Source organism: Ornithorhynchus anatinus, chromosome 17 (genome assembly GCF_004115215.2).
Source record: "Ornithorhynchus anatinus isolate Pmale09 chromosome 17, mOrnAna1.pri.v4, whole genome shotgun sequence".
Taxonomy (NCBI): domain Eukaryota; kingdom Metazoa; phylum Chordata; class Mammalia; order Monotremata; family Ornithorhynchidae; genus Ornithorhynchus; species Ornithorhynchus anatinus.
Window position 1 is genome coordinate 9895933 of NC_041744.1, and position 27554 is coordinate 9923486.

A 27554-nucleotide genomic window follows, 5' to 3' on the forward strand; every position below is an offset into this window, starting at 1 on the left:
AGAGCAGCCCAAACTTTCCAGCCCGTTCCTGTTTCCCCCACCCACCTCCCAGGGTTCCCCATGTCTCACTAGTATGGCAGAAGAGGCCAGGCCCTTGGCAGTCTTCTAGCTGTGCTTAACCACAACCCCAAAGGGCACAGGGCCAGGCCGCTTGCCTGGCATCCCAACAGGGCAAAATGCAGTCACCAAGGGCAAACCACCCTACTGGTTCACACCTCCCTGGATTTAATCCACCTGGGCAATGGTTAGGACTCATCTGCAGGGAAGGGGCTCATTCTAACCAAATCGGGGTCCCCCCCGGCTTACAGTCAACACGCAGAGGACTCGCCCTTTCCTCTAAACTGGCCCAGGACCCCCGGCCCAGTACAGAATGGGATTAAAGCCCGATGCCACAGCCGCAGCTCTAAAACCATTTAATGAACAGCAAAACATCAAGCGTTCCAAGTTCGTGTTCAGTGGAGGATACGAGCGGCACTTGAGAGGTAAGAAAAAAAAAGAATCCATCAAATTACAAAATTTCAAACCAGCACCTTAAAGAGAATTGCCATCCCAATGGTGACCACCTAGACCAGGCTCAGCCCTCCTACACCGAGCACACTGGACAGAGAAAGGAAGAATAATTTTATGCCTCTTTTCTCCTGAACCAGAAAGGGCCTCTGGATGAGGCAGGCTTTGAAGGAGGGAAGGTGGCAACTATAAAGATGTTCTTATTGTACTCTCCCAAGAGTCTAGTGCAGTGCTTTGCCCAGAGAGAGCACTCAAATACAAAAGATTGATTGATCGATTAGTCTGAGGGAAGAGAAAATGCAGACTGATTTATTATTTTAAGGAGAGGAAAAGTACAGATTGGAGAGTGAAGAAAAAAAGGAGTGGAAAGGAGGTCTCACATGTTCAGAGTGAAAGAGCAGGGTAGTGTAGAGAAGGAATGAGGGAGGATAAGCAGATTGAGTTAGTCAGTGGTGGTATTATAATGCAGGTATTATAATAATAACTACTGTTAGCAGTAGTTAATGGTATTTGTTGATCCCCTGGGTGCAATGCATTGTACTAAGCACTTAGAAAACTCAGGTAGAAGCATGAGGGATACTTCCTACCCACACAGAGCTTACACTCTAACTAGAGAGAGGTATAGACTCCTTGAAGCTAAGGAATTAGGTTCAGGCTGCAGAAATCTGTGCCCAGACAAAGGGTGAAACCTTGACCCTTTATCAGACACTGCTTGGGATTCTCTACTCCACGCTAATGCTTTGCTGGGGAATGAGCTGGGATCTGGTCATTCCCCAGGAGAAACTTTGGAAAAAAGATTATCTTATCCCAGGGTCTCGCTAGCAGGCATCTCCCTTCCCTGGCCCCAGATATTTGGCAGCAGGGTATCATTCTTAAGCCCGGACGTGGGTCACGTGGATGTCTCCTCCAATTTCCAGCTGGTTGATGTTCTGGAAGTCTAAGAGACGGTGTGTGTAGTCAAACAGGTGTTGCCCATTCACTATCACTTTGAAACAGTGGTTTTCACACAAGATGTACATCTGGAACCAGATAAGAGAAACTGCTCAAGTCAGAACACACAAAGGTGGGAACAAAAGGGAGTTTCCCATCACACTTTGGAGAAGCAGCGTGGCTCAGTGGAAAGAGCATGGGCTTTGGAGTTCGGAACTCATGGGCTCATGAGTTCGAATCCCAGATCTGCCACTTGTCAGCTGTGTGACTGTGGGCAAGTCACTTAACTTCTCTGTGCCTCAGTTCCCTCATCTGTAAAATGGGGATTAAGACTGTGAGCCCCACGTGGGACAACCTGATTCCCCTGTGTCTATCCCAGCGCTTAGAACAGTGCTCGGCACATAGTAAGCGCTTAACAAATACCAAAATATATATATATATATATATATATATATATATATTGAAAGCAGGTGGTGAGATAGAGGAGGGATGGTTTTTTTGGCGAGATAGGGGAGGGATGTTTCCCCCCCCACACACACATACAGCATTCTGCCTTTCCCTTGGGAGAGTCTCTCCAGTAAACAGCCCGCACGCTTCGCTCCTCTGTGCTAACCTTCTCACCGGGCCTCGATCTTGTCTATCTTACCACTGACCCCTTGCCCACATCTTGCCTCTGCCCTGGAACGCCCTCCCTCCTCAAATCCGACAATTACTCTCCGCTGCTTCAAAGCCTCCTCGAAGGCATGTCTCCTCCAAGAGGCCTTCCCTGATTAAGCCCCCTTTTCCTCTTCTCCCACTTCCTTCTGCCTCACCCTGACTTGCTCCCTTTTTTCTTCCCACCTCCCAGCCCTATAGCACTTAAGTACGTATTTGTAATTTATTTTACTTGTCCTCATCTCCCACTCCCTTCTGTGTCACCCCAATTTGCTCCCTTTGCTCTTCCCTCCCACCACCAGCCCCATAGTCCTTATCTGTAATTTTATTTATTTGTATTGATGTCTGTCTCCCCCTGCCTCTAGGCTGTGAGCTTGTTGTGGGCAGGGAATGTGCCCGTTTATTGTTGTACTGTACTCTTCCAAGCCCTTAGTACAGTGCTCTGCACACAGTAAGTGCTCAATAAATATTATTGAATGAATGAATGAATAAAATCGGGCTTGGACAAGATAAATGGGGGTCCAGTCTGGGTCAGGGGCCCCTCCCACCCCAGCAGGTGGACTGCGCATTGGCCCTCAGGCCAAGCTGGCTTGGAAATGAACCCAGAAATGAGTCCTGGCTGACTCTAGGGGTGTGATGATATGTGTTGGATGGGAACCGGGGTCAGGCTACGTCAACCCAACCCTGAGGCTTCCAATCGGGGGAGGGTGGGGGCTCTCTGGACCCTCTCAACCTGGCTAACCTGAACGTGGCCTGGTTCCTCTCGAGGTTGGCCAGACAGGCTGGCGGGCCCCAGTTTAGGACAGGGCTAACCCGCAAAGATGTAGCGGGCCTCTCATTAGCATTGCCTCATTTCCGCTGGAGTGTGCTTCTTCGCTCTCTTTGGGCAGGGACGTGACGGCACAATCAGGGGAAGCAGTGTGGTGTAGTGGTTAGAGTAAGGGCCTGGGGGTCAGGAGGTCATGGATTCATAGCTCAGCTCCACCTCTTGTCTGCTGCGTGACCTTGGGCAAGTCACTATTTCTCTGGGCCTCAGCTACCTCATCTGTAAAATGGGGATTGAGACCATGAGCCTCACGTGGGACAGGGATTGTGCCCAACCCGATTCGCTTATACCCACCCCAGCGATTAGTACAGGTCCTGGCACATAGTAAGTGCTTAACAAAGACCATTATTATTATTATTTATTATTAATTAGGGGACTTCCTTCTGACAGCACACTTCTGTCCAGATGTAGTGCGACATGCTCTTGGAAGAAATGTTAGTGGAAGAATGGCTCTGGTGTTGAATCCAGAGTGAGGGCCACAGGGAGAATTTTATTTAGTGGGAGGTTTTGCAAGACTGTGATTCTCCCCACCACATTGAATACTGGCAGTGTGCAAGCACTGCCCTAAATCCAAGGAAATCACTGCTCTAAGCCCAAGAAGTAGTGTGGCCTAGTGGACAGAGCACGGGCCTCGGAGTTAGAAGGACCTGGGTTCTATTCCCGACTTGCCACATGTCTGCTGTGAGACTTTGGACAAGTCACTTCACTTCTCTGTGCCTCAGTCACCTCAACTGTGAAATGAGGACAATAATTACAGTACTTGCCAAGCACTGTTTTAAGCCCTGGGGGAGATACAAGTTAGTCAGATTGGACACAGTCCCTATTCCAAATAGGGCTCACACTCTTAATCCCCATTTTACAGATGAGGTAACTGAGGCCCAAAGATGTGAAGTGACTTGTCCAAAGTCTCACAACAGACATGTGGTAGAGACAGGATTAGAACTCATGACTTTCTGACCACAAGGCTCGTGCTCTATCCACTAAGCCACTCTGTGGGAGCCCCATGTGGGGCAGGGACCTTGTTCAAGCTGATTAACTTGTATCCACCTCAGCACTTAGAACAGTGCTTGGGACATAGTAAGCACTTTACAAGTGCCATAATTATTATTATTATCTTATTATCATTAACTTTTATCTCCCACCGAGCCCTGTTCAGGCTTCCCTTCCTCCCCCAGTCCAGCCCGCCCTGAGATGACCACCCACCCACTCCCTACAGGAGGGACCTGGAGATTCACAATCATCCTGGATTACCGTGAACATCTGCCCGGGGCTGAAGGGCATCAGAAAGTTCATGTTCCGCTCCTCCGTCCCCCAGGACTGGCCCACCTGGGTGTTGCGGACGATGGTGTTCTCATTGAAACGGGGGTTCAGGTGGAAAGCCACATCCCCGCCGCGTCTCAGGTTGATGTGGAACCTGAAAAGGAGAGCAAGGAAGATGTCACGGAGCCCCTCCGAGGAACAGGAAACCACAAGCTCGACCAGTGGCCGCCTTCTGGGTTGAGTCGCTGCACCGGGGGGTGGGAGAGACCAGGCTATAAGCTCTCTGAGGGTAAGAAACATGACTACCAGTTCTATTCATTCATTCAATCTTATTTATTGAGCAATTGCTATGCGCAAAGCACTGTACTAAGAGATTGGGAGAGTACAATACAACCTACCTCTCCTCCCTTCTCTCTTTCTACCGCCCACCCCGCACGCTCCGCTCCTCTGCCGCCCACCTCCTCACCGTCCCTCGGTCTCGCCTATCCCGCCGTCGACCCCCGGGTCACGTCCTCCCGCGGTCCTGGAACGCCCTCCCTCCTCACCTCCGCCAAACTGATTCTCTTTCCCTCTTCAAAACCCTACTTAAAAATCACCTCCTCCAAGAGGCGTTCCCAGACTGAGCTCCTCTTCCCCCTCTACTCCCTCTGCCATCCCCCCTTTACCTCTCCGCAGCTAAAGCCTCATTTTCCCCTTTTCCCTCTGCTCCTCCACCTCTCCCTTCCCATCCCCACAGCACTGTACTCGTCCGCTCAACTGCATATATTTTCGTTACCCTATTTATTTTGTTAATGAATTGTACATCGCCTCGATTCTATTTAGTTGCCATTGTTTTTACGAGATGTTCTTCCCCTTGATGCTGTTTATTGCCATTGTTCTTGTCTGTGCGTCTCCCCCGATTAGACTGTAAGCCCGTCAAACGGCAGGGACTGTCTCTATCTGTTGCCGACTTGTTCATCCCAAGCGCTTAGTACAGTGCTCTGCACATAGTAAGCGCTCAATAAATACTATTGAATGAATTGAATGAACAACAAAAGACAAATTCCCTGCCCACAACGAGCTCACAGTCTAGGGGAGGGTGGGGACTCTATTCTATCGTATTTTCCCAAGTGCTTAGTACGGTGCTTTGCACATAGCAAGTGCTCAATAAATAAATGCAATTGATTGATGGATTGACTGGGTGAGGGAGTGGAGATGGTTCAGCAAAAACCACGACCACTGCTACAAAAATAGCTCAAATGCACATTCTGCTACTGGTGGTAGGACACACTCTCTCCTCCTCCTCCTACTGGTGTCTGAGCAACGCTCATCCAGATGGCAGAGAAGCAGCGTGGCCTATTGGATAGTGCCCAGGTCTGGGTGTCAGAAGGACCTGGGTTCTAATTCCACCTCCACCACATGTCCACCGTGCGACCTTGAGCAAGTCACTTTACTTCTCTGGGCCTGCTTCTCTGGGCCTGTTACCTCCCCTGAAAAATGGAATGAAGACTGCGAGCCCTGTGGAGGTCAGGGACTGTGTCCAACTCAGTTGTCTTGTATCCCCTCCCAGCGCTTAGAATAGTGCCCGGCACATAGTAAGTGCTTAACAAATACCATAAAACAAAATGGCAGAAGGCCAGAAAAGGTGCCTAACTGCACTGTCATAGATCCAGTATGCAAGAATGCAAGAGATTTTTCTCCCCAGCACAGTCACACTCACGGATGCAGTCTCCCCCGTCACCAGTCTTGTCTTGTAACCAAAGGACCACTCTCTGTGTGGCTTGTCAGTCCCAGATAGGTCAGAGACTATTTCTGGTATCTGATGATCTTGTCCCTACCCCAGTGGTCAGCACACAGTAAGCGCTTAATATCAATTAAGCAGTCGATTGTATTTATTGAGCACTTACTGTGTGCAAAGCACTGTATTAAGCACTTGGGAGAGTGCAAGAGAACAGAGTTGGTAGACATGCTACCTGCCCACAACAACACGGCCTAGCGGAAAGACCATGACTAGTGGAAAGAACACAGGGCTGGGGATCAGAGCATCTGGGTTCTAATCCCTTCTCTGCCACTTGTCGGCTGGGTGACATTGAGCAAGTTACCTCACTTCTCTGTGTCTCAGTTACCTCATCTGTAAAATGGGGATTAGGACTGTGAACACTATGTGGTACAAGGTCTGTGTCCAACCCGATCAATTCGAATCTATCCCAGTGCTTAGTTATAATAATTGTGGTATTTGTTAAGCGCTTACTATGTGCCAAGCACTTTTCTAAGCGCTGGGATAGATACAGAGTAATCTAGTTGTCCCACGTGGAGCTCACACTTTGAATCCCCTTTTTACAGATGAGGTAACTGAGGCATAGAGAAGTTAAGCGACTTGCCCAAGGTCACAAAGCAGACAAGTGGCGGAGCCGGGATTAGAACCCACGTCCTCTGACTCCAAAGCCCGTGCTCTTTGCACTAAGCCACGCTGCTTTCAGTACATATAGCAAGTGCTTAACAAATACCATTAAAAAATGTTAAAATAAAACAAGTTTACAATACAGAGGGGGAGACAGACACTAGTATAAATAAATGATTGATAGATATGTACATAGATGCCGTGAGCTGAAGGTGGAGTGAATACCAAAATCCTGAAGGGTCACAGATGGAAGTGCAAATAATAGCTATCACCTTCCTTATTACCACTGCTACAAGCCAAAAGAGGGGATCAGGTGCAATGAGGGAAGTTATACAGGGCTTGGAATCTCCTCACAGGAGAGACCCCCATTGTCTCGCTCACACTTCATTCAATCATTCATTCAACCATATTTTTTGAGAGCTTACTGTGTGAGGATCACTGTACTAAGCGCTTGGGAGAGTACACTACAACAATAAACAGACACCTTCCCTGCCCGTGGACGAGTTTACGAGTTTACAGTCTAGAGGGGGATTACGACCTTTCCGACCTGAGGCAGGAATGGGACGAGCTTCTTCCCTGGAGTCCCTTCCGGCCCCTTGAGATTAGAAAGCCTGTTACCTTGTAGCATGGGGTAGGACGGTCCCCGATATGATGATGGCCTTAGATGGGTAAAGTCCACCCAAAATCGGGGTAGAATACGGCATAACCTGTTGGCCAGAAACCCAGAAAGGAGGTTAGAAGGGGGCTGAGGAGAGCATTTGCCGCTAGGAGGGGAAGGTGAAGGAATAGCTAGACATAAGCAAGTTTGAGAACAATGAACTCTGGCTGGGTTTATGCTGCACGGATCCTGAGGATCGTTCAAATAAAACCCCATTTTGGTTTCAATTATCTGTCATTTTGGGGATCTCGGAAAGCAGGAGACTATGATTTTAGGGCCCAGAGTTTGCTCAAGTGAGCCTAGCTCGGTAGTTAGCCGAGGGCTGGAAGACTGGAAGCAAAGGTTGGTTTCAGAAAGGAAGGTTTAGTTTGCAGATGGAAAAATGGAATCGGTGTCTCCATGTCTCCCAGCAGCAGGAGGGATAGAGGGCAAACATTGAGCTTTAGACCCATGGTGGGCAGAGAATGTGCCAGTTCTATGGACTTTGGGCTCTTGAGGTGGCCAGAAGCCTCCACAGGACTCCCTGGTTTCAGACCTTGGTGGCCAGGGCTGAGATCTCCCTCCTCCCCACTCCCCACCCTTCTGAGGCCTTGGAAAGACTCACATAAGACTGTCTTGGAATCATCAGGATTGGTAAAGTCAGACTTATTACACGAGAGAACCGAAAAGGAACCAACACATCACTCGACCAGTGATTGGAACAGACCACATCCTATCCATTTGCCCTGAGCCACACGGGAGCACTGGATTTCGACGACCCAGATCAAGTGCCCGGTCTCTACACGCCTCCAGTTCTCAAATCTGATGTTTAAGGGGAACATTCAGGTTCAACCCGAGAGCTCGGTGCCCGAGAGTGATTCGAGAAAGTGAGAAGTGGGAGGGAAGAACCCTTTGTTGGGTTTTTTGGAATCAGACAGCTCCAGCACTCCCTCCTGGGTCCGTATGACTTCCACTCCCTCCACAACTCTGATTTCTGAGTTCAGGCATTTTTCTGGGGAGGGGGGAAGGAGGACACCTGAGCCTCCTGTTCCGCTCTCTTTTCTTCCTTTTTCTATGCTGGCCTAGTTAGGGAGGCTGGCCTGGTGCCAGGGTCCACCTCAGGTAAGAGCTTCTGACCGGCTTCATAAGTCCGGATGGGGTTTGGGCATGGAGCACTTAGGAATTAATTCATTCAATTGTATTTATTGAGCGCTTACTGTTTGCAAAACACTGTACTAAGAGCTTGGGAGAGTACAATATAACAGTAAGCAGACACATTCCCCGCCCACAACGAACTTACAGACTAGAGGAGTCAGACTTGGGAAAAGAATCTGGAGAAGCAGACTGGCCTAGCTCAGGCCTGAGAGTCAGATGATCCAAGTTCTAATTCTGGCTCTGCAGCTTCTCTGCTATGTGACCTTGCGCAAGTCACTTCACTTTTCTGAGTCTCTGTGCCACATTTCTCTAGACTTTAAGCTCTTTGTGGGCAGGGAATACGTCTGTTATATTGTACTCTCCCAAGTGCTTAGTTCAGTGCTCTGCACACAGGAAGCACTCGATAAATACGATTGACTGACTCAGAATTCAATCTTACTTAGACTGTGAGCCCCATGTGGGAACTGATTAGCTTGTATCTACCCCGGCACTTAGGGCAGCGCCGAGCAGATAGTAAGCGCTTAATACTACAATTGTTAATATCTTGGCTTTGAGTGTACAGGGGCAGGAGGGGGTTGAGGTAGGAAGGCACCCAGAATTCCTGTTGCACTGAAAATCCTTTCCAGTGAAATGTTTGGGCACCCAGTGAATCTGGGCTTGTTGGGATCTTGACAATAGATGTGGCCGGATCACTGCCTGAAGTGGCAGTCTTTGGCATGGAAAATAAAACTTGGGCAACCTCATCTTCCCCATTCGATTCCCCTGCAAGATGTCATCATTTTCCTGTTGTCCTCAGTCCCTCGGGCCCCAGCAGGAGACGAGTTGACTTCCTGTACACCTAGGGACAGTCTTGATCTGGGCCTTCAGTGAGTGTTGGTCAGGACTCCAGATCCTAAGCCCCAAACTCCTCTCCTCTATGTTAACTCTCCATCTCTATACGTCTCTAGAACATCTTGGTTAGTTTCCTCCATCCCCAGAGACTTACATAACCTGGGATCGCCATCTGATAATCCGCATGAGTCTGTGGCTGGAAAAGAAAGGCCAACAGATCAACAAAAGGTTCTGTATACTATCATTATATCACAAATCATATGCTACAGTTCCTCTAGACTGGCAGCTTGTTGTGGGCAGGGAACGTGTCTACCAACAGAGAAGCAGCGTGGTACAGTGGAAAGAGCACAGGCTTGGGAGTCAAAGTTCATGGGTTCGAATCCTGGCTGCGCCACTTGCCAGCTGTGTGACTTAGGGCAAGTCACTTAACTTCTCTGTGCCTCAGTTACCTCATCTGTAAAATGGGGATTAAAACTGTGAGCCCTATGTGGGACAACCTGATTACCTTGTATCCCCCAGCGCTTAGAACAGTGCTTTGCACATAGTAAGCGCTTAACAAATGCCACCATTTATTTTTATTTAACTGTTATATGGTACTCTCCCAAGTGCTTAGTACAGTGCTCTGTACATAGTAAGCACTTAATAAATACCACTGATTGATTGACTGATCGAATGCATCAACTCTGACATACAACTGCTCCCTCCAGGTCTGCAAAGGAGTGTCCGGCATCCTCGATGTGTCCAGTGGCCACCCTACCTGCTCCAGGGGTGGCGGTCACCCCACGCCTCATCGATGCCATTTGGAATCAGGAGATAAAGTGACCATTGAAAGGATGACTTGATTTCTCATTTCTGTACAGGGCAGCTTGCTGGCCCTGGAGCGAGGTGGGGAGAGAACGTGTGTGTCTGTGTGTGATCACGTGTCCTTCATATTTGAATGCTGGGCTTCCCAGGCCATCATGGACAAAAGAAGGAACACAGGAGAGGGTGTGACAACTTCCTGTTCCCTTTTAGCACCTCATTCTTCGCCATCACCCTCATTCCCCAGAAGCCCCTCCCTCTTTCTGTCCCGCCGTTGGTCTTGAAGCAGCATAGACAGGTGGATAGAACATGGGCCTGGGAGTCAGAAGGTCATGGGTTCTAGACCCGGCTCCACCCCTTGTCTGCTATTTGTCTTGGGCAATCACTTCACTTCTCTGTGCCTCAGTTCCCTCATCTGTAAAATGGGGATTAAGACTGTGAGCCCCATGTGGGACATGGACCGGGTCCAACCTGAGTAGCTTGTATGTGCCCCAGAGATTGGTACAGCGGCTGGCACGTAGCAAGTGCTTGACAAGTTCAACGATAACAACATGAGATCCCGGGCCACAGCTTTCTGCAGAAAAACAATCTCCTTTCTAACCACTAGTAAGCAGTGCTAATGTAAACCAACTTCAAAGAAAATTTTAAAAACATTCTCAGCAGATTTGAGACTTACCATCACTGAAGGTGGGTTGAGCCAGGAATGCTGAGGGTGATGAGAAGGGGAAAACAGCATTATAATGAAAAAACACATAACCCTGATCGCAGGGATGACCCCAACGTGGTAGCATACTGAGACCCAGTTCCCATTTCTATCTACCCTTGTGCTCGTAACCCTCGAACACTGTAGTGAGCGAATTATTCTCCCTGTCTTCCCTATTAAACTGGCCACTTCTACTGAACTTCTGTATGTGTCCAGTGCTCTACATGGAGCTCGTGCTCAATCAGTACAGCCCCACGGCATTTAAATACATGTCCATTACCTATATTAATATCCATTTCCCCCTCTAGATTGCTAGTTCTTTGTGAGCGGGGAACATGTCTACCAACTCTGGTTGTATTGAACTCTCCCAAGTGCTTAGTACAGTGCTCTGCACACAGCAAGTGCTCAATAAATATGACGGACTACTTGATGGTGATGGCTGTAGGATCAGAACTAGAGTTGTCCAGGCTGAAGGCAGATCCTTGGACAGTAAAGATGCCAGCTGTGGGCAGGGAATGTGTCTGTTAATTGTTGCATTGTGCTCTCCCAAGCGCTTAGTACAGTGCTCTGCTCACAGTAAGCGCTCAAAAAATACGATTGACTGACTGACTATGCCCTCTAGGACATCTTCCCGGTTAATGTGTGTCCCGGACTCTCTCCCGTAATCCAAACCCCAACCAGAGGTCGGAATGGTGTGTGGAACTCCGTAGGATGAGAGTGAACTGGGATTGTTAATTTCATGTCTTTTCTCCTGCCCACTCCTGGTGGCAGGGGCTGGGTCTCTATTAACTCAGGATGGTGAGGATGAGGAGGAAGAGGATAAGACAATGGTCGAAGAATCGGGATGGGTGGTTGGGTGGGTTGGGGCGAAAGGGGACAGCTGCCCTGGTAATTCCTGGGGAATTTGGGGCTTGTACTTGCTCTTTGCCCACAGTACAGCCGTGACTTGATGGGAGGAAGGAAGGGAGGCTGAGGGACCCAAGTCCTAGCCTGGAAACTAGCACTCCTGAGTTCTCTTTCTGCCTGTGCCCCAACGGGGCACAAATCAGCTTTCCATTCTGCATCCAGCCTGGCACAGAGGATAAAGCATGGGTTTGGGAGTCAGAAGGTCATCAGTTCTAATCCTGGCTCTGCCACTTGGGCTGGTGTTTGACCTCAGGCAAGTCACTTCACTTCTCAGGGCCTCAGTTACCTCATCTGTACAGGGAGGATTAAGACTATAAGCCCCACATGGGACAGAGACTGTGTTCAACCTAATTAACTGTATCTACCCCAGCGCTTAGTACAGTAGATGTGTGCTTAGCACACAGTAAGTGCTTAACAAATACCACAGTTATTATTCGCTCAGTTTCCCCACTGGGGATTCACCTATCTCTCCCTTAAAAGGGTTTTCGAAGGCACTAAAGCAAAGAAGTTATGTCCACACCGTGCAGGACTCTAAGCAGGCAGTAGGATTACGTGCATTCAACAGTGTTATACACAGACAACATTGCAGGCCTTATTACAAGACTTTCAAAGCCAAGGGGAGCTAAAGCAGGAGAGGGAGGAGCTGGGAAGCAGGGGTGCCTGTGTGGGTCTTCCAAAACGCAAAGATGGAGTGGATTCTGCTCAGAAATAGACCGCGGAGGCTGACCGGGAAAAGAAAGGTCACCCTCTCCCTATCCCAAATCCAGTGCGAGACTATCTCCAGCACACAGCCTCTGCGGGTTCAGGCCTGAACGAGTGCCAGGATCCCATCCCTCGGCCCACAGCACTTATGTCTCTATAATTTATCCTATATATATCCTGTAATTTATCTTAACATCTGTCTCCCCCTCTAGACCTGTAACTTCCTTGCGGGCAGAGAACGTGTCTGCCAACTGTGCTGTACTGCACTCTCCCATGCGTTTTCTACAATGTTCTGTATACAGTAAGCGCTCAGCAAGCTACTCACCGTACCTCGATCTCGTTGTCTATCCCTCGACCCTTCATCCGTGTCCTGCCTCTGGCCTGGATTGTCCTTCCTCTTAACAGCCTACAGACTATCACTTTCTCCTCCTTCGAAGCCTTATCTTCTCCAAGAGGCCTTCCTTGACTACTTCCCCTACTCTCTCCATTCTGTGTCACTCTGGTACTTAGGTTTGCATCCTTTATTCACCCCTCCAAAAGAACCTCAGCACTTATTTACATATCCGTAACGTATTTTAATGTCGGTCTCCCCTTGTAGACTGTAAGTTCTTTGTGGGAAGGGAGAGTGCTATATTGTTACATTGCTCTGTTATATTGTGCTAGGGCTTAGAACAGTGCTCTGTGTACAGAAAGTGCTCAGTAAGTATTATATTTACGCATTGACTGATTGCCTTGTCGCTAACTGTTGTTGCTTTCTGATTGTTGACTGACTGCTGAGGCTAACTGTTGTGCTGACTGTTGTTGCACTGACTGACTGACTCGTTGCTGGCTGTTGCTGTGATGGACCAGCTTGAGAAGTAGCGTGGTTTAGTGGCAAGAGCACGGGCTTGGGTGTCGGAGGACGTGGGTTCTAATCCCGGCTCTGCCACTAGTCTGTTGTGCGACTTTGGGCAAGCCACTTAACTTCTCCGTGCTTCAGTTACCTCATCTGGAAAATGGGGATTAAGACTGTGAGCTCCACGTGGGACAACCTGATTACCTCGAATCTACCCCCGCGCTTAGAACAGTGCTTGGCACATAGCAAGCGCTTAACAGACACCGTAATTATTATTACCGATTAATTACTGACTGAATGTCGTTGCTAACTGACTTGCTGCTGACAGACCATTGTCGATCGATCGTTGGTGTTGACGGACAGACTCGATGCTAACTCACTGAATTGCTGTTGACTCTTGTTGCTGACTGGCCGATCGACCCGTTGCCGATCGACTGTTGCGCTGACCGACCGTCGTCTGGCGGGCCAGGGGAGTGACACTCACTTTGTTTCTCCTTTTCCTATTTGGCTGAAAACACTGCGCAGCTGAGAATATAGGCTGAACAGGTGCAGGTCTGGTGTTCTGTTAAAAGAAGCGCCACAAATTGGAGAAAGCGGAGTAAGGGTTAGGAAGCACGTAGTTCAGGCTCTGCACGAAACAGACACTCAAACACCACTCCTTGTAGAAAGGAGGAAGCCGAGGAGTGGCTGGTTACCAAGGCATTGTAGGGAGGAAATGGAGATGGGTGCAGAGTAGGTTGGGTCAGAGGCAGAGGCTTGAGGGTTGCACCAGGATTAAGTTGCAGGTGAAGTGGGGACCGATGCAGGGGGTGGAGGAGCAGAGATTCAGGGCCCCGAAGGGAAACGAAAACAAGGAGGAGAGAGATGAGGAGACAGTAGGAGACAGGAGAGGGAAGAAAAGGTGACCGGCCTGCTAGAGCCTCAGCACTTAAGCGACAGCTGCAGCAACTCTCTCCACTCTTCTGCAGGTGAGTGCTGCACTGCTGGGCTGCTGCAGTGGCAGGCACAGCCAGCCTTGGCCAGTGTGGACCCCTGGAGAAGTGTACTTGAGCCACTGGACCAGTGCACCAGCCCAGGGCAGCGTAGGCCACTGGAGAAGCATCGGTATGGCCTAGTGGATAGAGCACAGGCTTCCAAGTCAGAAGACAAGGAATCTAGTCCCGGCTCCACCACTTGTCTGCTGTGTGACTTTGAGCAAGTCACTTCGCTCGTCTGTGCTTCAGTTACCTCATTTGTACAGTGAGGATGAAGACCGTGAGCCCCAGGTGGGACGGGAACCGTGTCCAACCCGAATTACTCTTATCCACCCCAGCACTTAGTTCGGTGCCTAACACATAGTAAGCGCTTAAATATCATTAACATTATAGTTATTATAAGTGCATCAGCCCAGGGCGGTGTGGGCCGCTGCAGAAGGATTAAATCACATTTTCCACCAGTCCCGAAGTAAGAGCTGTCGCCTGGGTCGGTTCTGATGGGGGCCCGGGGGTCCCCCACTCTGACCTGGAAGTCGATGAAGGTCAAACGCACGCTGCCCTGGACATTGATGGTGTCCACCCGGTGGAACGGGAGCCGATGCTGATACTCCAGAAAGTAACTCCCGTTGACAGTCACCTGGCAGACACGAAGGATTAGCCGGGCTCGGATGATGAGGGGGTGTTGAGGGGAAGGATGTGTGGCTGGGCGTTGACAGGATCACCCCCTCCAACCCGTCTTATAAGTATTTTTTCATTTGTCTTCCCCATTTGAGTGGCAACTCCTTGTGGGTAGGGAGTGTATCACATTGGTATTCTGAACTTTCTGAGTGCCTGGTGCAGTCAGCCATGCCCAATGGATGCTCAGGAAATCAATGGAGAAGCAGCCTGGCATAGTGGATAAAGCCTGGGAGTCAGAAGGTCATGAGTTCTAATCTTGGCTTCCCCACTTGTCTGGTCTGTGGCCTTGGGCAAGTAACTTCATTTCTCTGTGCCTCAGTTCCCTCATTTGTAAAATGGGCATTGAGACTGTGAGCCCCATGTGGGACAGGGACTGTGTCTAACCTGATTAGTTTGAATCTACCCAGTGCTTAGAGCAGTGCTTGACACATAGTAAGCGCTTAATAAATGCCATCGTTATCATCAATATCTCTCTGAGTCTCTGCTGACATAGATATGTATTTATGTGTCTCCGTTCCCCTCCTACCTCCCCGGGAAGCTTGGAGGATGGATTCTGGGTCAGTTCAAACTTCATTGTTGCCTCTGTTTCCCCTACCATGGGGTATTCCTCAGAGACACTGAGAATTGGCTTCAGAGGGGCAACACACTCACCAAGAAGGAGGAGCTCTGCACCAGAATTCGGATCTCAAAGGGCAGCCCCTTCTGGAAGGGCATTTTCATCTTCCTCTCCTCTTTCCCCCACTTGTCCTTCTCCTTGGTGTTGCAGACGACATAGTTGCCGTCTTCAAACCGGGGATTGAAGTGGAATGCGATGTCTTCGTCATTTCCGCCGCACTGGAGATTCACGGCAAACCTGGGCCAGAACGGGACAAGAGTAATAATGTTAATAATAATAATGTTGGTATTTGTTAAGCGCTTACTATGTGCAGAGCACTGTTCTAAGCACTGGGGTAGACACAGGGGAATCAGGTTGTCCCACGTGGGGCTCACAGTCTTAATCCCCATTTTACAGTTGAGGGAACTGAGGCTCAGAGAAGTTAAGTGACTTGCCCACAGTCACACAGCTGACAAGTGGCAGAGCTGGGATTCGAACTCATGATCTCTGACTCCAAAGCCCATGCTCTTTCCACTGAGCCACGCTGCAAGAGGACACCGGGCGGTCGACGTCAAGACCCGACCCTCCACCACAGGCTCCAAACTGCCGGGGGCCTCATCCCTTCCCCCATGCCTGACGATCCGCCGCCAGAGGGAGGAAGCCCCTGGCCCGGACTCCCCTCCCCACCTCTTCATCCTTCATTCATTCATTCAATCGTATTTAGTGAGCGCCTACTCTATGCAGAACACTGTACTGAGCGTTTGGGCATATTCCCTGCCCACAATGAGCTCACAGTCTAGAGGGGGAGACAGACATTAATATACAGAAATAAATAAATAAATAGATCCTCCCAGATCTTCCCGACAACACACCCGCTCTTGGTGAAACAATATTATCCTGTATCAGCTCTGCTCCGTCCTCTCCTCTCCTCTTCTCCATTTATATAGTTTTCACCTCATTGCCCCTACCTGCCCCTGTATTCCTTCAATCATATTTATTTAGTGCTTACTGTGTGCAGAGCACTGTACTAAGTGCTTGGGAGAGTACAACTCAGCAATAAACAGACACTTTCCCTGCCCATGACAAACTTACTGTCTTGACCTGTAGACCATAAGCCCGTCTCCCAACTCTGTTGTACTTTCCCCAGCTGTTAGTACAGTGCTCTGCGCACAGTAAGAGCTCAGTAGATGACACTGATTGATTGATTTTGAGAATTTCCACAAAAACTGAAGGGAGTCAGAGGATCTGGGTTTTCATTCCAGCTCCACCACTTGTCTGCTGCGTGACCTTGGGCAAGTCACTTCTCTACGCCTCAGTTACCTCATCCATAAAATGGAGACTGACTATTATAAATTGCTTATGTGGGATGCAGGGAAGCAGTGTGCCTATCGGAAAGAGCCCGGGCCTGGGAGTCAGAGGACCTGGGTTCTAATCTCTGCTCCACTGCTTAATACTGTGTAACCTTGGGCAAGTCACTTCTCTGTGCCTCAGTTGTAAAACGGGGATTAAATATTATAAATTACCTAGGTATTAATTAGTCTGTCTCCCTCTCTAGACTCTAAGCTCGTCCAGGGCAAGGAACGTGTCTGCTACTTCTGGTGTATCGTGCTCTCCCAAGCCCTTAGTACAGTGCTCCGCACATAGTAAGCTCTCAATAGATATCACTGATTGGTTGATTGGTAGGAGAATTCAGAGGGCAGGGGCTGATTGTCCCGGCAGCTCTCTCTTCTTTGCCTGCTGGACAGGTTTCTGAATTCTCTAAAGGCAGATTTTAGGGGGAAAGCAAACCACACACCTGTTGCTGCCTGTAAGCAGGACCGTCCCATTTATGATTATCTGGAGTCCATCTTTGAGGCCACCAAGAATAGAGCCGCTGAAAGGGACATACTGCAAAAGAAAAAATGACATGAGAATGGCAGCTGTGCAATTTAATTATGCGCATGGCACACACACACACACACACACACTTCTATATATACACACATATACATCCTGGGCCTCAACTTGCTTTCCCTTGCCTTCCCTTTGCCAGAGGCGGCAAATTATTCCTTCAGCTGGAGGTCATTCCTCAAGTCCTCCGAACCCAAGCCACAGTGAACTTCTGCCCAAAGCTCTGTGATGCTCCTCAGCGAACCTGTGGAGGATGTGAGCCCGGGGTCGGCGCCGGGTGAGACGAGAGGGAGGCACAGTGAGCAGGTTGGTAGGTGGAGGAGTGAAGTGGGCGAGGTGGGGTGTAGTGGGAGAGGAGCGAGGCACTGTAGAGGGGAGAGAGCTGAGTGCCTTGAATCTGACAGTGAGGAGTTTCTGCTTGATGCCGAGATGGTTGGACAACCAGCCACTGGAGATACCTGAGGAATGGCTATGGCCCTCTGAAACACTGCTATTTTTCCCTTATCAGCTCACATGTCCTCCATGGCCCTTACCTGGAAAATCCACCCTGCTGACCCCAGATGCTTCCTGACTCAAACCAGTTCCACTCTTCTTTCCGTATTGGAAGCTTCTCCTGGTGTCCACCCACACCCCTTTATTGCTAATAAAGAGAGAAACAGCATGACTTAGTGGATAGAGCACGGGACTAGGAGTCAGAAGTACCTGGGTTCTAATCCCGGCTCTGACACGTGGTTGCTGGGTGCCCTTGGGCAAGTCATTTCACTTCTCTGGGCCTCAATTACCTCATCTGTAAAATGGGGATTAAGACTGTAAACCCCATGTGGGACGGGGATTGTGTCCGATTAGCTCGTATCTACCCCAGCGCTTAGAACGGTGCTTGACACACAGGAAATGCTTAACAAGTACCATAATTATTATTATTATCATTATATTTGTTAAAACTGTTTATATTTGCCAAACACTATTCTAAGCCCTGGGGTAGATACAAGTTCATCAGGTTGGACACGGTCTCTGACCCACATGAGGTTCACAGTCTAAGTAGGAGGGGGAACAGGGATTGAATCTTCATTTTACAGTGGAGGAAAATGAAGCCCAGAGAAGTTAAGTGACTTGTCCAAGGTCACAAAGCAAGGATTGGCAAAGCCAGGATTAATAATAATGTTAATAATAATGTTGGTATTTGTTAAGCGCTTACTATGTGCAGAGCACTGTTCTAAGCGCTGGGGTAGACACAGGGGAATCAAGTTGTCCCACGTGGGGCTCACAGTCTTCATCCCCATTTTACAGATGAGGGAACTGAGGCACAGAGAAGTTAAGTGACTTGCCCACAGTCACACAGCTGACAAGTGGCAGAGCTGGGATTTGAACTCATGAGCCCTGACTCCAAAGCCCGTGCTCTTTCCACTGCGCCACGCTGCGCCACGCTGCTTCTCCCAGATTAGGACTCAGGTCCTTTGACTCCCAGAACCATTCTCTTTCCACTGGGCCAGGAGGCTTCTACCCCATAAGGTGAATGATTGATGTTCTTTGAGATGTTCTGAGTGAGAATCAGCATGGTCTAGTGGAAAGAGTATGGGTCTGGGAGTCAAAGGACCTGGATTCTAATCCCAGCTCTGACTTTTCCCTGTTGGGAGGCCTTGGGCAAATCATTTAACTTCCCTGTGCCTCAGTTCTCCTGTTTTCCCTCCAAGACTGTATCCAACCTAATTAACATGTATCTAACCCAGAATTTAGAACAGTGTCTGACACATCATCATAATAATAATTATTATGATGATGATATTTAAGGGCTTACTATGTGCCAGGCACTGTACTAAGCTCTGGGGTGGATACAAGCAAATCAGGTCGGACACAGCCCCTGTCCCACATAGGCCTCACAGTCCTAATCCCCATTTTACAGACGAGGGAACCGAGGCCCAGAGAAGTGAAGTGACTTGCCCAAGGTCATACAGCAGGCAAGTGGCAGAGCTGGGCCGCTTACTATGTGCAGAGCACTGTAGTACATGGCTGGGAGAGCACGATACAACGCAGTTAGCCTCTCAAACTTCCACTCCCTGGAAGGTTCCTTCGGGTCCTCTCCACTCCACCGAAACTGCCCTCTCAAAGGCCACCCGTGACCTCCTTCTTGCCAAATCCAATGGCTCCTTCTCGATCCTAATCCTCCTCGGCCTCTCAGCTGCCTTTGACACCGTCGACCATCCCCGTCTCCTCAACACATTATCCAACCTTGGCTCCACGGACTCCTTCCTCTCCTGGTTCTCCTCTTATCTCTCTGGCCGTTCTTCTCCGTCTCCTTCGCGGGCTCCCCCTCCCCCTCCCATCCTCTACTGTAGGGCTTCCTCAAGGGTCAGTTCTCGGTCTCCTTCTGTTCTCCTCTATACTCACTCCCTTGGTGAACTCATTCGCTCCCACGGCTTTAACTATCATCTCTACGCAGATCACACCCAAATCTACACGATGATGGCAATGATGGTATTTGTTAAGCGCTTACTATGTGCTGAGCACTGTTCTGAGCGCTGACCTTTAACTCTCTCCTTAGACCCCCTGTCCCTCCCCCTCCCCCATCTCTCACCCCCAATGATCTGGCCACCTACTTCATCACAAAAATCAACACAATCAGGTCTGAGCTCCCCAAAGTCACCCCTCCCCCTCTCCCCTCCTCCCCACCAACCCTCTCCCCTACTTTTCCATCCTTCCCTCCAGTATCCTCAGAGGAGATCTCCTCCCTCCTCGCAAGTGCCACCCCCTCCACCTGCGCCTCGGACCCCGTTCCCACTCACCTTAATTCCTTAACTCCCATTCTCTCCTGGAAGCCCTCCAATCTGGCTTCCGTCCCCTCCACTCTACCGAGACTGCTCTCTCTAAGGTCACCCGTGACCTCCTTCTTGCCAAATCCAATGGCTCCTACTCCATTCTAATCCTCCTTGACCTCTCTGCTGCCTTTGACACTGTCGTCCATCCCCTCCTCCTCCACACCTTATCTCACCTTGGCTTCACGGACTCCGTCCTCTCCCGGTTCTCCTCGTATCTCTCTGGCCGGTCATTCTCGGTCTCCTTTGCAGGCGCCTCCTCCCCCTCCCATCCTTTAACTGTTGGAGTTCTTCAAGGGTCAGTTCTTGGCCCTCTTCTGTTCTCCATTTACAGTCTCTCCCTCGGTGAACTCATTTGCTCTCACGGCTTCGACTACCATCTCTACACAGGTGACACGCAGATCTACATCTCCGCCCCTGTCCTCTCCCCCTCCCTTCAGGCTCGCATCTCCTCCCGCCTCCGGGATGTCTCCACCTGGATGTCGGCCCCCCACCTAAAACTCAACATGAGCAAGACTGAGCTCCTCATCTTCCCTCCCAAGCCCGGTCCTCTCCCAGACTTCCCTATCACCGTGGATGGCATGACCATCCTTCCCGTCTCTCGGGCCCGCGATCTCGGTGTCATCCTTGACTCGTCTCTCTCGTTCACCCCACGCATCCTATCCGTTACCGAGACCTGCCGGTTTCACCTTTACGATATCGCCAAGATCCGCCCTTTCCTCTCCACCCAAACGGCTACCTTACTGCTACAGGCTTTTGTTATATCCCGGCTAGACTACTGCATCAGCCTTCTCTCTGATCTCCCTTCCTCCTCTCTTGCCCCACTCCGGTCTATTCTTCACTCCGCTGCCTGGCTCACCTTCCTGCAGAAATGCTCTGGGCATGTCACTCCCCTTCTTAAACACCTCCAGTGGTTGCCTATCGACCTCCGCTCCAAACAAAAACTCCTCACTCTAGGCTTCAAGGCTCTACATCACCTCGCCCCTTCCTACCTCTCCTCCCTTCTCTCTTTCTACCGCCCACCCCGCACACTCCGCTCCTCCGCCGCCCACCTCCTCGCCGTCCCTGGGTCTCACCTATCCCGCCGTCGACCCCCGGGCCACGTCCTCCCACGGTCCCGGAACGCCCTCCCTCCTCACCTCCGCCAAACTGATTCTCTTCCACTCTTCAAAACCCTACTTAAAACTCACCTCCTCCAAGAGGCGTTCCCAGACTGAGCTCCCCTTCTCCCTCTACTCCCTCTACCGCCCCCCCCTTCACCTCTCTGCAGCTTAACCCTCTTTTCCCCCCATCTCCCTCTGCTCCTCCCCCTCTCCCTTCCCATCCCCTCGGCACTGTACTCGTCTGCTCAACTGTATATATTTACATTACCCTATTTATTTTGTTAATGAAATGTACATCGCCTGGATTCTATTTAGTTGCCATTGTTTTTACAAGATGTTCTTCCCCTCGACTCTATTTATTGCCATTGTCTTGTCTGTCCGTCTCCCCCGATTAGACCGTAAGCCCGTCAAACGGCAGGGACTGTCTCTATCTGTTGCCGACTTGTTCATTCCAAGCGCTTAGTACAGTGCTCTGCACATAGTAAGCACTCAATAAATACTACTGAATGAATTAATGAATGAATGGGGTAGATAGACGGTAATCAGATTGTCCCATGTGGGGCTCACATTTTTTAATCCCCATTTTTACAGATGAGGTAACTGAGGCACAGAGAAGTTAAGTGAATTGCCCAAGGTCACATAGCAGACAAGTGGCAGAGCAAGATTAGAACCCACGACCTCTGACTCCCAAGCCCGTGCTCTTTCCACTAAGCCATGCTGCTTCTCTACATCTCCTCCCCTGTTCTCTCTCCCTCCCTCCAGGCTCGTGTCTCCTGCTGCCTTCAGGACGTCTCCACCTGGATGTCCGCCCGCCAACTCAAACTCAACATGTCCAAGACTGAGCTCCCCGTCTTCCCTCCCAAACCCTGTCCTCTCCCTGACTTTCCCGTCACTGTGGACGGCACCACCATCCTTCCCGTCTCACAAGCCTGCAACCTCGGTGTCATCCTTGACTCCGCTCTCTCATTCACCCCACACATCCAATCAGTCACCAACACCTGCCGCTCTCACCTTCACAACATCTCCAAGATCCGCTCTTTCCTCTCCATCCAAACTGCTACCTTGTTGGTACAATCTCTCTGGATTATTCCTTCAGCCTCCTCTCTGATCTCCCATCCTCCTGTCTCTCCCTGCTTCAGTCTATACTTCACTCTGCTGCCCGGATTATCTTTCTATAGAAACGCTCTGGGTATGTCACTCCCCTCCTCAAAAACCTCCAGGGGTTGCCTATCAACCTGCGCATGAAGCGGAAACGCCTCACTCAGGAGTTCACTTCTCACTCCTCACTCCTCACTTCAAAGCTCTCCATCCCTTTGCCCCCTCCTACCTCACCTCCCTTCTCTCCTTCTACAGCCCACCCCGTGCACTCCTCTCCTCTGCCGCTCACCTCCTCACTGTGCCTCGTTCTCACCTGTCCCGCCATCGACCCCTGGTCCACATCCTAACTCTGAGCTAGAATGCTCTCCCTCCTCACATCTGCCAAACTAACTCTCTTCCCCTCTTCAAAGCCGTACTGAGAGCTCACCTCCTCCAAGAGGCCTTCGCAGACTAAGCTCTCTCTTTCCCTCTGCCCCTCCTCCCCTCCCCATTCCCCCGACTCCCTCCCTCTGCTCTAGCCCCTTCCCTTCCCCACAACACTTTTGTATATTTGTAGACACAATAACGCTGTTTATTTTATTAATGATGTGTATATATCTATGATTCTATTTATCTATTTTGATGGTATCGATGCCTGTCTACTTGCTTTGTTCTGCTGTCTGTCTCCCCCTTTTAGACTGCGAGCCCGTTGCTGGGCAGTGATTGTCTCTATCTGTTGTCGAACTGTACGGTCCAAGCGCTTAGTACAGGACTCTGCACACAGTCAGCGCTCGATAAATACGATCGGATGAATGAATCTCCCCATCCCACCCCCGGCCCCTCTGCATCAGGCCGCCCGCTGACACTTACTGGGTTCAGAAAGGTTGACTGGATATCGCCAAGAGCCATGTTCCTTTCGCTACTGCCTCCGCTGCTGTTACTGCTGTTGCCTCTGACCTTCGACTGTGGTTTTCTGGAAGAAAGTTGGTTGATGAAAAGGGCGGGACCTTGTGGGAAACTGAGAGTGAAACTACCAGTGGTGTGTGTGAAGAAAGCAGAGGAGGTAGGAAGTAGCCATCGGAGACCCGAGCAGCCTATTCGGGGAAAACTCTGGGGAGGGGCAGACACCATCCTAATCCCGGGCATCAAGCCCACTTTTAGGGGTGCGGTCTCCTCAGAGACCTATTTTCTAGATGGGAGAAGGGCACTTTTATGCACTTAGACACGCCTCAACAGTTAGGCCGTCATAACTATTGGAATGTTTTTCCGACCTGTTAAGTTTAAGCACTTTATCTCTTCGCCTTTCCATCCTCTCATTCATTCGATCGTATTTTTTGAGCGCTTTCTATGTGCGGAGCACTGTACTAACTGCTTAGAAAGTAGAATGCGACAACAGAAACAATCCCTGCCCATAAATATGTACATATATACACACAAGTGTTGTGGGATGGCGAGGGGGGTAGAGCAGAGGGAGTGAGTGGGGGCATTGGGGAGAGGAGGGGGAGCCGAGGAAAAGGGGAGCTTAGTCCAGGAAGGCCTCCTGGAGGAGGTGAGCTTTCAGTAGGGCTTTGTAGGGGGGAAGTGTGCTAGTTTGTCAGATTTGAGGAAGGAGGGCATTCCAGGCCAAAGGTAGGACTTGGGCCAGGGGTCGACGGTGGGACAGGCAAGAACGAGGCCCAGTGAGGAGGTGAGCGGCAGCAGAGGAGCGGAGTGTGCAGGCTGGGATGGAGAAGAAGGGAAGGGAGGTGAGGTGGGAAGGGGCAAGGGGATGGAGAGCTTGGAAGCCAATAGTGAGGAGTTTTGCTCTCCTCCTTCCTATCTGAAATTAGTCTGTCTCTGTTTCCCCTTTTAATTGTAAGGTCTTCAAGGGCAAGGGGCTGGGTTTCTTCCCTCTCCCGTCACCTCTCAAGCGCTTAATACAGTGCTCTGCCTATGGGAGATGGTCAGTATATACTATTTGTTGGCTGGTTGGAAAAACTGGAGGAGAAAGCAGCAATTTGACCCCAATTTCATGAAATGTTCTCTGCCCAAAACAAGTATTTTCCTCCTCTTCCTGCCAGAAGGAGCAAGAGGTGGAGAGTCCATCTTTATACCGAGTTGCTTCCCTTGCCTGAAATTTATTTCATTTTCGGTCTTCCCCTTTAGACTGTAAGTTCCTCGATGGAGGGGATCGTGTCTACCCATTTTATTGTACGCTCCCAAGCATTCATTACCCTTCTCTTCACACAGTATGTTCTCAATAAGTACTACTGTTTGATTTTGGCTTTGCGCCTGGTCTGAGGGACTACTTTTGGGCAAAGTTATCAGTCTTCCCCCTTCGGTGCTCACATCACGGGGACAGTGAGTTTCCCATTTCCAAGGAGTCTGCACTTCCCCGTTTGGGGAAGGGGTCACCCATTCAAGTGAAAGGAATATTGCTGGGCTTGCCAAAAATAAGACCGTACCATTTTCCCAGAAGGGCTGTTAATGCTGACTAGAAAGCCTCCCCCAAGTTCCTGAAATTCACTAAATTATACAAGATTAATGGGAAAGGAAACAATATCACAAATGGCTTTCTTCTCAGAGATGAAGTTTCAATTAGTCCCAGCATATTGTATACCATTACCCTAATGCCGTGGTTGTTTATGCATAATAATAATAATAATAATGATACTTGTGGCATTAGCTGAGTGCTTGCTATGTGCCAAACACTATACTATGTGCTGCACTAAACAGATGCAAGATCATCAGTTCAGACACATAGGCTCACAGCCTCTGGGGAAGAGAGAACAAGTTTTTCATCCCCATTTTACAATAACGAAACCGAGGCTTAGAGAAGTGAAGGGGCCTGCCCAAGGTCAAAAAATGGGCAAGTGGCAGAGCCAGGATTAGAACCTAGGTGTTCTGACCCTCAGGCCCAGGCTCTTTCCACTAGACCACACTGCTTCTCATTTATACTTCGTCTGATTCCATTAGTGAAAAGTATTTTTATTTGCCACCTCTGTTAAAGAGTAAACTCCTTGTGGGCTGGGAACAAGTCTGGTGCTTCTGTTGTACTTTCCCAAGCATTTAGGACAGTGGAGTGTCTCCAGAAGGTGTTCAATAAATATCAATGACATTTATTGAGTACTTATTATGTGCCGAGTACTGTACTAAGCGCTTGGGAGAGTACAATACCACAAAATTAGTAGACACGTTCCCCTCCCATAATGAGTTAACAGTCTACGTTACTACTACTATATAGAACTGGTGCTGCTGTCGAGACATCAGAGGAGAAAAAAAAGAACATATTCTTCACAAATTTCACTCACCCAGAATAATGGTATAGCCAAAAAAATACTCTTTTCTTAAAACTAAAGAATATCCTGAACTTAAAACTATTCTTAAAACTAAAGAATATAGCTTTGCTATAGTATGTTTTTACTGTATTATTGTGGAGCGGTCTTGGGACAAAACATCTGTCTGGATAGAACATGATGCAACATTGGAAGAAATGGCTGCATATGTATACATGGCATTGGAGAGGAAACATGGTCAATAAAGCAAGCTTTTCTTACCTCGGGATTCTTCATGGATCGGTCAATCATATTTATCGAGTACTTACTATGTTCAGAGCCCTGTACTGAGTATTTAGGAGAGTCTGTAACTTCATGTGATAGAATTGACTGCCCAGGCAAAATAGTAGCGATGTCCTTCGCTTTGAAGATGATGTGGCCGAGAGTGAGACTGTATTCGTGAAAGTGAAGATAACTTACACGTCTCTTACACACCTACACGCTTTGACCACAAAATACATCCATGCTCCTTTTCTGATTCCTTGCCTATTGAATAAGCGCCGCTCAAATACCAGTGGTGAAGAGGGAGAAGATACGGTCTACCTCCACCAGGACATGTGCTCAAGTTATTTTTGCAGCAAGGAGCGATGATTTGCATGGCATCATTCACATTTTTTCACTGTCTGATCACAGTTGCCTGATTTTCAAGGCATTGGAGGCTCCAGAGCAGATAACCAAAGAAGTATTTGAACTGGGGAGGCAACCTGAATAGGTTACGCAGACCCCATGAGTTAACTGCCTACTGATGAGTCAATAGTACTTACTGAGCGCTTACTGTGTGCAGACCACTGACTAAGTGCTTGGGAGAGTACAACAAGATAACAGACACATTTCCTGCACACAACAAACTTATGGTCTAGAGGGGGCAGGCCACCAGAGGTGACCCTGCAGCCAGTGGGCCCCACAGAGGGGACAGGTGTAGAAAAAAGAAAAAGGAACAGAAAGACACACAATTCAAGGCCTACCTTGGAAGCCTTCCGATTTGAACTCAATGAGTTCAAAGTTCAGAGCAGAAAACTGAGCCTTATCAGATTTAAGGCTGAGCACAATAACCATTTCCAGCGTGTGGAACGGTGCATAGAAATTCTGTCAACTGGTCTTCCACAGTGTTTGGTACCTTTCAGATTATCTCTTTTAAAGTTGCGATGGAGGACGGTAGATCACGGGGTTCAGGCCACAGTACATCTTTCTCGTCTGACAATTGGGGCAAAATTTCTTTAGCCCAAGTTTTTAAAATAAAACCACATTGCACAAAACTTCCATGTCACATGCCCTGGCACTGCCCTGGAATGGGATCTGCCTTTACCACTCGAGACTTCCCAACTAAGGATTAGTTGGGAGCCTGGTACTGCACAGTATCTGGTAAACTCAAGAGAATGGGAATCAAGGCAGGATGTAGGTGGCTTCAAAGGTCCCTGGGAAGTAAAATTACTGAAGACTGGTTGGCAGAACCTCCTGATTTTTTCAGTACCAAGGCAGAGGGGCTTTAGGTACTTTAAATTCCAGAGAGGAGTTTGGGCTGACCTGAAAGTTCTTGAAGAAGAAATCTCTCAAGGACTTAGATTACGATCACTCTTTCTGACCCCCACAATTTCCCCCTACCTTCTTTCTCTACCTTATTTCCTGCTTGCTTGCTTTTTTCCCAGCAAAGACCTTATTGAACTTTCACAATCCAGCACACCATTGCAAAATGCTGAAACAGATAAAGAAGTTAGGATTACTCCACGTCGCATCCGTTTAAAAAAAAAACAAAAAACCCCAAACTGAGCTCACGGAAAGGAGTTTGAAAGTGCACAGAGCGGTTCAGGAGTTAGGTCACTCAATGGGCTTTAAGAAGAAAAGAAGACTGCTTACATAACCTGAGTTGAACGGATGTGTTGCTAAAATTGAAAAGCCTCTACCTCAATCGGCAGAACAAGTTTCTATCTCTGCAGCCTCCCTCAAAGGCTCCTCTTAATCCAATTGCGGCTCCTCTTAATGTTAACT

At 49.2% G+C, this 27554-nt stretch overlaps 1 protein-coding gene across 2 annotated transcripts; it reads right to left on the bottom strand.

Annotated features, from left to right (window-relative positions):
* Window positions 1-390: 390 nt before the first annotated feature.
* LGALS9 (galectin 9) lies at window positions 391-27253 on the bottom strand. 2 transcript variants are annotated; one of them, XM_029082854.2, is made up of 10 exons: window positions 27184-27253; window positions 23125-23227; window positions 17170-17261; window positions 15431-15632; window positions 14628-14738; window positions 10658-10687; window positions 9335-9376; window positions 7176-7264; window positions 4169-4331; window positions 391-1526 (listed from the first exon to the last, which is right to left on the bottom strand). In XM_029082854.2, the coding sequence occupies exons 2-10, from the start codon at window positions 23161-23163 to the stop codon at window positions 1380-1382; spliced, it is 915 nt and encodes a 304-aa protein (XP_028938687.1). In that variant the 5' UTR covers window positions 23164-23227; window positions 27184-27253; the 3' UTR covers window positions 391-1379. The 2 variants fall into 2 exon arrangements, with proteins under 2 accessions (XP_028938687.1, XP_028938686.1); XM_029082853.2 differs by having other exon boundaries at window positions 27171-27244.
* Window positions 27254-27554: the final 301 nt, after the last annotated feature.

Coding starts and splice junctions, on each gene's coding strand:
- LGALS9 (XM_029082854.2), bottom strand. CDS start 23,163: ATGGCTCTTGGCGATATCCAGTCAACCTTTCTGAACCCA. Junction 10,688..14,627: donor TGACCTTCATCGACTTCCAG/GTCAGAGTGGGG, acceptor CATCACCCTCAG/CATTCCTGGCTCAACCCACC. Junction 9,377..10,657: donor TCAACCCACCTTCAGTGATG/GTAAGTCTCAAA, acceptor TTTCTTTTCCAG/CCACAGACTCATGCGGATTA.